General features: G+C 44.7%; 1 protein-coding gene across 1 annotated transcript; it reads right to left on the bottom strand.

The window, feature by feature from the left end:
- Positions 1 to 1174: 1174 nt before the first annotated feature.
- Positions 1175 to 7293, bottom strand: SLC46A2 (solute carrier family 46 member 2). Its single transcript, XM_010167654.1, has 4 exons — positions 6222 to 7293; positions 4506 to 4589; positions 2699 to 2855; positions 1175 to 1232 (listed from the first exon to the last, which is right to left on the bottom strand). Exons 1-4 carry the CDS (start codon positions 7291 to 7293, stop codon positions 1175 to 1177), a joined length of 1371 nt encoding a protein of 456 aa, XP_010165956.1.
- Between the last annotated feature and the right edge of the window lie 1874 nt (positions 7294 to 9167).

A 9167-nucleotide genomic window follows, 5' to 3' on the forward strand; every position in this document is an offset into this window, starting at 1 on the left:
ATGGCAGTAACTTCCTCCGAATAAGGGGTTGCATACTGAGTAATTAACCTCTGTTTGCTGCATCCCTGGCATAAACTGAAGCTGCCTGATTTGTTTCCTGATTGTTTCAGTTCCTGAAGGGCTTTTAACTGGCCTTTACTTAGTCCAGGAGCTTGGAAGCTACTTAATCCTTGTTAATTCAATCAGCATGTAAGTAGACACATAATTTAAGCCCTGATCCCTCTGGGGCATGCCAGTCTTTTGAATCATGTATGATTTAGCTGACGACATCTCATGCCAGTTGCTGTATTGTACGAGGTTCCTTTTGGTAGGGCTTTCAGCAGTAACAAGGTGACTGTTACCTGTGTCCCGACACCTCTGTGAAGCCTGCAGGAGTAGTGTGCTGCACTTACCTGTTCTTAACCTTTTACAAGAGTAGTACATCCTAGTGGTATAAGCTAAAATGCTGGTATTGGCTCTTAAGTCACGGGTGTCCTCCCATGAGCTCTGTTAAAGCACTGTCCAGTGACAGTGGGACAGTCTCCCAGAAATCAGGAGCACAAACATCTGTTCAAGAGTGTTTTATTGCAGGGATTACTAAAAGTGTCTTAATCTTATTATTTTTTTTTTAATGGTGGTATTTCTGTATTTAGTGGTCTTCTACATAATGTTGAACAGCTGGGCTGACCCATCTGTAGCACTTGGAGAGCAGATGTGTCCTGCTGATGACTGTGTGCACGCAGCTTGTGGACCTCTGCTTCATCAGCCAAAGTCACAGAACTGCCCCGAGGTTTCTGAATGAACAGACCAGAAGGAACTAATGCAAAACTGATCCACTGCTTTCCCCTTCCACACTGAATGATGTGTCTAGGAATGCTGTTTTCATTTCTGCCCTGTTCTGGTCACTCTGCGCTATTGCTGATCAGCCTAGAAGGAAAGCAAAATGCTCTGAAGACTGCTGGTGTGCCATAGCCAGTGTATATACTCTGCAAGATGATGTACTGCAGAAATAGCAAGGCAAACCTCTTTGTCCTGGGTCACCTCAGTGGCTGAGATGCTGTGGAGTGGAAACATAAATGCGGTGCTTCCTGTAATGGTAACTGTGGGGACTAAAGTTTGGCAAACCTTCCACTTTGGTAGCTCAGAGAGTAGAGTTGATAAAGACCAAAAGATGCTTTAGCTGGAATATCCTCTGTCACTCGGTCAGAATCTGAAGGGAGCCAGTGGTTGAACGTTGTTTGATGGCCACAATGCTGGAAAGAGCAATAAAAAGGCAGGTTGCAAGAGAGCTAGCAAGCTACTTTCTCAAACTACAGTTTGCTTTTATCCTATCAGTTCTTTAGCTTAAGCCTTGCTGGGGTGTCTGGAGCTGGCTGAGTGCTCCTGTGATTCCTCTCAAGGATCTGCCAGCCTCTCTGTAAGTTACTCTTGTGTACAAGCAATGACATTAGCACCATTTGTCATCTTTCAGGCTTTAAGTCCTAATTCCCATCTTTGTGCTAATGGTGCTAACTTCTATGTGGAGAGTGTATGTTAAAAAGCAGTTGAGTAACTAGCAATGACTCGCTGTTAAACAGCAGGATTCTGCATAATAAATGAGTTACTCATGTCTGGAAAGAGAGAGGAGGAAGGCAGAACCAGGGGAATGATGACTGTGAAGTAGCCTTCCCCACACTCTACTCCTGTGGACACCAGGTGTCAAATGTGTTCACAAGCCCAGAAAGGCTTTGGAGCTGTGGATGAGGCAGAGCTGATGGTTTAGGAGATTTACTTAGTGTTCCTTTTTCTTTTCTTCCTATCAAAGTGATAACACTAAAGTCAGTATACATAGTGCATTTAGACTTTCTACTATTATTTTTTTAAAAACTACAGCAAAACTTGACAAGAATTTTGCTTGGGATCAGACATTAGTGTATCCGGTACTTCCCTTGTATCTGATTGAAAATACTGTTGTCGCAGGGATTAAATACTGCTATGTTCACAATTCACTTTAACTTCATACTGCAGCGAGCTGGAGAGTCTTGGGGGGAGGACAATGGGCAAGGTGAGATTTAGAGGGGGATCCTTCCAAAAATGCTTCCAGAGTAGATGGAGATGCTGTTTCAGCTTTCTCTCTTCAAATTAGAGTGGTTTTGTGCTTAAAACTTGTTCTTGAAATTGTACCTCTTGGTCACTCTGTAGCTGTACGGTTGGTCAAATTCACTGGATCAGAAAAGTAACAGTTTCCTTCACTATGTGGTAATGGTTTCTCTTGGAAAGGAATACTTGAGGGTGACTCAGATTAATCTTTTCTATCACAATGAGGAAGTAACCTGTAATGGATTTCTTAAAAAATGTTTTTGAGATGTGTAGGATCGTTCCCTCCTTCTACTTACTACTGTTTTTGCAGTATCAAGCACTAGTGCAAAGGCTTTGTCTCCTGGGATTATCAGCTTTTAAACTCTACCAAATATTCCTTCTAAGGCAATTCATGTTACATTAAATGAAAAGATTAAAAACATTGGCTAGATCACTTGCAAGTTTCATTCTTTGAATCTCCTTGATATAATCTCCTACTCATTTCTGCAAGATTTTTTTTCCTCTTTTCCCATTTTTTTTCTTTTTAAATGCAATTTTATTTATTTATTTTTACCATCTGTATTACACACTTTAGACCTAGAATCAGGAATCATGGAGAAAACAGTGTGTCTTTTTGCACAAAACCCTTCCTATTCCTTACCTTAAAGGGAGGAGACTCAGGCAGCCAACTAGAAAAGACAAAATGAAACAGAAGCCGCTGTACCAGTTCAGTGTGTTTTGATAGATCTTGTTGTAGACTGTAGATGTCACTACTCCCGTGGTGACTAAAGACAACTGCAGCAGGACAAACACCTTACCTGTAAAACAAGAATATGGTTTTATATTCCAGGGAGGAAAAAAACAGCTCTGGTACCTCCCTGCCAAATCCAGGATCACCGCTGCATGGAAGAGCAATGTGGTCATTGCTTCACAAGCACTAGATGGAAAGGGCTTCTTATCTTCTGCTCTTCTGGAACAGAACTAAATTACTTTTCCTTCTTTTAGGCATAGGACAAAAGATCCTGCTAAAAAAGCTGTCTGCTTAAACAGTCTAGGTGTACAGGTAGCTGTGATAAACTGGGCAATAAGTGCTTCTTTGCATAGGAGATAGAAAAGTCTTGGGCTAATATCTTCAGGACAGGAGAGATTTTAGTCAGACTTTGCCTCTGCCCTAGACCAGAAGGATGGTCCCTAGGTTAAATAATGCCTGAAATGGGGGTGTGTGTGTGATTTGTGTGATATTTAGAGTGGAGAAAAGACAGAAATTGAATCCTAGTTTGAACAGCTTTTTTGCTGAAGTGCACTCTTCTGTTTCTGCCATGGCAAGCAGGGGAAGGAGAAGTACCCCAGCCCTGCTCGGATGTGCAGACTGGGAGCAAGGTCACCGTTGTGTGCTGAGCTTGCTGTCCTGGCAGCCTTCTCCAGCCGCACAGTCCAGCGGCCACCACCTGAAGAGACAACGCTGCTGCCAAGAGGCGAGGGCTGCTCTGCTGCATGGTCCTCCTTGAGAGGTGGTCTGTCGCTGTAATCGGCTGCAGCCTGTATGGCTCGTGGCAGAGGTTAAAAACAACAGTATGATTAATATTAACAGCTAATTTGAGGTGTCAGCTGCACTATTTATGGCAGGTGGGTGAGTTTGTTACGGACCATGTTGAGGAGCACAATGAGTAGGAATGGACTGGTGACACAGCAGTGTTGTGTTTGTATGGCAGAAGGGAAAAGGATGCAAAGGATGGCTGTGGGAACATGTCTGGAGGAGGCACGAGCAGTCATGGACCTGAGGTGCTATTTGAATACATGGCCAGTCCTGTCTGTTGTGTCTAAATCCAGCTCATTGGGGTAAAAAGGGTAGCCTTCAATACACTGTTGTAAAATACATATTTTACTATTTTCTAATACAAATTTTAGTAGAAAAGAATCTCTGCTCCTTTTTACCAAAAAGGGACAATTTTTATGCAAAGGTTATCCTTTGTTAGCTAAATCATGGTGTGACAGGAACAAATTGCCAGGTAACACCTGGAGACATATTTAGAAAGCATAAACGAAAAAAGGTGAAAGAAACACATCCTTGCCAAAACTGGAAGTCAAAGAAGCCAAATATAAATGGTCTTATCACAGTGCTTCAACTGAACATCTTGCTCCTCTTGGTTTTCCCTGGAGCACTGTGTTTTTGAGCAGCACTTCAGATATTTTTCCTGCCTTTGAGCTGCACGCTGATTATAATCTCTGGAAGTATGTGCTGAAAATTTTGTGGATAAATGATGATGCAACCAAGGACAAGAAGTTTGGATGTGACAATCTTGTCCTGCAAGTTTCTCTGCTCCTCCCTTCCCGCTTGTGGTACCAACTGTTCTGGTTTTGTTACGCAAAGCGTAGATTACAGCAATAACTTACTTTTTTCTTTATACCTTAGGCTGAATGGAGGGATTTGAGGGGTTTTTGATGGGTAAGGTAACCACAGTACTTACCATAGGATGATCCTTCGACATGCTTGGATAACACAGACCTGATGGTTGGTAAGGGGATAAGGGCAAAGAGCATCACTGCCCGTGCTGCAATGCAATGAATATGGGTTATCATCAGTACCTGCTCCTTGTCTCCCAACGCAATGACCGCTGCTTTTGAAGAGTACGTGCCTCTGGCTTGGGCAGGGCCTTGGATTCACCTTTTCTTGTCCTTTGAGTACCAGAAAGAAGTACAAATATTTGGTAGGAGTGTAGGTCCTCACTGCATCCAAGTGATGATGGATAAGCCACCTATTGCTCCCACTTGCAGAGGCACTTTGCCCAAACCAGCGGTAGTCTCTTGTTCTCACCCTGAAATTCAAGTGTAGATGGAATATAGCACTCTCCTTTGAGACAGTGAGGCCAGTGATTCAAGTCTATCCAGCAGAGAGAGCATCCCATCCTACACGGCCTTGACAGGAACACCACTTTTATAACACTATAGCTGTTCTCTGTCTCAGCGCTTTGGACTTGCTGTATTTTAGGCTTTCTCTAGTGTAGAAACTTTTAGGAAGCTGGAATTACCTTCCTGTCAGCAGAACCACCCTCAGTGAAGACTTGGTCCATGTTTAGTTGTTTCTGCAATGCAGGGAATAAGCGTCCTGCATACTTTGTAGCAGAATGTGTTCATGATGGACTTAATATTAAACAAACAATTTATTATTTTTTGTTTTTTATCTTTTGTTCCCCAGCCTGATTGCCTAACCAAACAAAATATCTTACAAATTTCACTCAGTGTTTGGCTTAGTACACAAAAATAATATCCCACTGTCTCCCTTTAGAATAACTTTTTTTGATTTTCAATTTCTCATTCCCTGTAGGGGCAGACAGAAAAATTGCTTCAGGCCACTTCCCTTAGATCTTTTTCTCACTTTCAGCATCAAAACCTCAAAGCCATGCAACCCACAGTACTCTCTTTATCAGATATGAATCATCCATCTCACTGCCACAACGGATGCGGTTCTTGGGTTTTGTTTTCTGTGTTCTGCAGAGGCTACCTCCCAACAATAAACTCGCCTTTCCTTCATCACAGGATGCTGCCCTATCTATTGTTACCTGTCCCTTGGTCATTTATACGTAGTGTAAGATTTATACACTACATTCCCATGATATTCTAGTTGCTAAAGCAGCTCCAGTGTCTCACTATTAAGTTTCCCATCGACCATAAATGCCTTAAAGTAACAAAAATAAATCACATTTTAAGATGTTCACTTAATAGGAAACCTTTGCCAATTTGTTTCTGTTGTAGCCTTAAGCCTTATCTCACAAGAAGCAAGTGCTTCCCATTAATGCAGTGGTGTGGTCTGACTAGTACAGGTAGCCAGCAGCAATTCCCAGTCCCCCACAGCGTGAGCATTGTTCCCCTGATCAAATCTGGGCTATGATCAAGTGATGAATTACTAGTCAACCGGCCTTAAATTGAGCCACGGCAGGAGTGTATGCCTCCTCTGCATATTGTAGGGTGCAAAATGTAAGAGGTACGAAGTGAGATGTGGGGAGAGGGGAATGATAACAAAGCCCTTTTGGGAATTGCTCCTGTGACAGTCTGCCAAGCTCCCTGCTCTGAAACTCGTGGTGAAGCAGAGCAGAAGCCCGACACTGACAGTTTCTCCTGACACTGAAACACCCCAGCCCCTTTCTCAGAGTGCACTCACTCATGCAAGTGGCCGTTCAACTCACCGATGTAGAACAGGAACGTCCACCGCACGAAGGCCATGATGAGGATGCCAGCGCTGAAGGATGTCACTCCGATCATGATCATGGTAATGTCCCTCATGTATTTAGAGAACACAAATACCCCTAGGAAGCTGGTGATGAAGATCACGTACCCAGCAGCATTACCGTGGCCAATCTCCACAGCATTCCAACTTAAAGGTTCCCTGAGCAAGAAGAGTGGGAGTACGTTCATTGCACCAACCACGGCAAGGTCGTAGAGGATTGCTGCCCCAAACAGCATGATGATGGTGAGTTTCGAGGGGGTTACTGGAGTGGAGCTGCTGCTCTCTGAAGGCTGGGAACTGCTTTCTGCTGCTGCTGCTTCTTTATGGGCAGGTAGCTGGCTGCCCACCTCCTCTGCACTCTTGGGTTTGGCTGGGCAGGAAGCTGCTGGCTTGGGGACTGTCAGAACAAAAATGCTGTAGAGGAGGCAGAAAGCATAGCAAGCGATGCTGCAGCCCACCAGCACAGTGCCCTCTTGGTAGTGGTCACTGAAGCCAACAAAGAGGTAGCCAGATGCCATGCTTCCCATAAAGCCAGCGAGACCATACACCAGCTCAATAATGATAAGCCGCAGAGACCTCCTGCTCTCGGAGGAGCCCAGGGATCCCAGAGCCATGACACCTGCCCAGAGTGTGGTGAAACCACCCGTCAGCCCATTGAAGGCAGCAGCTCCATACATCACCTCAATTGGCCAGCCCAGCAGGATCAGGAGCAGCAGGAGAGTTTTGGAGCCCAAGTATCCAAGAAGAGGGAAGCAGATGGGTATCTTCCAATGTATCCTGTCCCCCAGCTTGGACAAGCCATAGGCTGACACCAGTGGGCTCAGGCCTAGGACTAGGTTGTAGATGATATAAAAATTAGAGACAGCTTTCTGCTGAGCATCTTCCAGTGCGTGGGATGGAGCAGTGGCGTTGGTCTGGTTGTAGTAGTTCTTCACCACCAGCAGCAGTGCTGTGTCGTAGAAGGCACTGGCCACTTGAGAACCTGCGACCACCGGCTCAATCCATGTCCTTATTGCTGTCAACCCCACCATGCTGCTGGCAACTGCCCCTTTTTGGAGAGAGCTGTTTTCAGAGAGAAGTGTGGGAGGAAACGTCTCTTCCGAAGCTCTGCTCTGGAGGCATGCTTGGAGAGGAGCAGCGGAGATAAAAACAAAAGGTCTGCCGGGCTGCACAGAGACAGAGGGTTGTGCAAGAGATGATCTGACTGGGAGGATATTTACACCTCGCCTTGCTATGCACACATGCACATCCCTGTGCTGCTCTGATCTCCAGCTCATGCACGAGAGGCTTTTGTAGAGCCCGAGAACGCCCTGCACTCGCCGGGTGCTGCTGCTCCTCTTCCTGGTGTAGTTTCAGCAGAGGTCAGATGACCTAGGGGAATTTCTCTCTCCCAGTTTAGGAAGTGAAAATGCCGTGATCAAGTAATTGCTGCAATTTGGGGTGAGGGTTTGTTTTTTGTTTGGTTTGTTAGTTTGTTGTTTGGTTTTTTTTTCCCTTTGGGCATCGCTTATGTGTCAGAGGACTCTCAGGGTGGCTGCAGAGGCAGGGGGTGGCTGTGTGCTTTTTTTGTCAGGTAATTTGTGAATTCCCCTTACCCACCAGCTCTTCTCCCTTTCTTCTACACAAATATGTTGTTGACTCTTTTGCTCTTACCTACTCCCAGCTGACCTGTTGCTACATCATGCCCCTTATGTCATTGTTGTTTCAATAACTCAGTCAGGAAATTACTCCAAAAATAAATTAAAAGGTAAAAAAGCCTATTTTTGGTAACCTGCCTCCGCCAGCTGCCACTCTGCCTGCTGTGTTGTTTGGCTTTACAATGTGGGAATTTCCAAAAGGAGGAGAAAAGTCCCATTTTATCCAAAGACCCAGGCAGCCGATGCACCCCAGTGATCAGCAGAGCTGGAGGCTGGGATGGGTGCGATCCCACTGCCGGGAAAGCATTTTCCAGTCCCAGCTCCTCAGGGTGGAGGCCGTGCCTCTCTGCAGGCGCTGGTGGCACAGGCAGAGCTGTACAGCTTGAAGCCAGGCTCCAGTTTTGGTGCTGCCCGAGGGGGTCAAGCGAACTGACCTGCCCCAGGTGGCTTGGGGACCCTGTGGGGGTGATGGTGTGGCTGACCAGAGGCACAGGAAGCTCTTGGAGCAGGATATGGTGCAAGCAGGCTGCTGGCTCCCAGGAAGATGCTTGCGGACCCAGCTGCAGGAAATACTTGGAGGATATTTGGCAGCCTCAAAAATGCTAACTTAAATGATAATGATCTCATTCTGCACTGGTTTAATGAATCACAACAGGCAGAATAACAATCTGTTCTAGGAAGATTTATGATGATTGCTTTAAAAAATAAATGAATGATTAATTTGCAAGAACAATGTTAAAACCTCCATCTGTTGCACTCTTTATTGATTCAGGTGACACTTACTCAATGCCTGTGTACTCATGGCTCAAGAGTTTCAGTTTTTCACTCTTAGTTTAGTTGTGCAATAATTTTTTGGCTTATATTTCAATTCAAGGAAAAAAAGTACCAAGAACTAACAGGGAAAGGAGTGGGGAATTATCTGCTAGAATGATTTGCTGCTAGACAATTTTAGTTTCACCAGAGAATTTGTTTTTTTGTCAGGCCAAAAGACTCCTAGCCAGCTGTACAATATAATGTGTGTTCTTCCAACAGCTGGCTTTTTTTTCTTTCTTTTTTTTTTTTTTTTTTTTCCCCCAGATTTTTTGCAAAAAGTATCTAGTTTCTTTAGCTTTTATTCAGAAGTGGGACAAATCTTTTTCTCCAAGCTCTGGAATATTTCCAGAGGATGAAAATTCCAGACAGCTGTACTGAAAGCGCCAAAGCATCAGTCTGTGACCAGTTTAAGCAGCAAATGCAAGCAGAGGAATCGCCACGTTTCGCTTTACCCA

This window comes from Antrostomus carolinensis, unplaced genomic scaffold (assembly GCF_000700745.2).
Source record: "Antrostomus carolinensis isolate BGI_N321 unplaced genomic scaffold, ASM70074v2 scaffold17245, whole genome shotgun sequence".
Taxonomy (NCBI): Eukaryota; Metazoa; Chordata; class Aves; order Caprimulgiformes; family Caprimulgidae; genus Antrostomus; species Antrostomus carolinensis.

Excerpts from the sequence above, each read along its gene's own strand:
- SLC46A2 (XM_010167654.1), bottom strand. The coding sequence starts at position 7,293 with ATGGTGGGGTTGACAGCAATAAGGACATGGATTGAGCCGGTGGTCGCA. Across the intron at positions 4,590-6,221 it reads GACGTTCCTGTTCTACATCG|CACGGGCAGTGATGCTCTTT; the intron begins GTGAGTTGAACG and ends ATTGCATTGCAG. Across the intron at positions 1,233-2,698 it reads CTGAGTCTCCTCCCTTTAAG|CATTGTGGCCATCAAACAAC; the intron begins GTAAGGAATAGG and ends TGCTCTTTCCAG.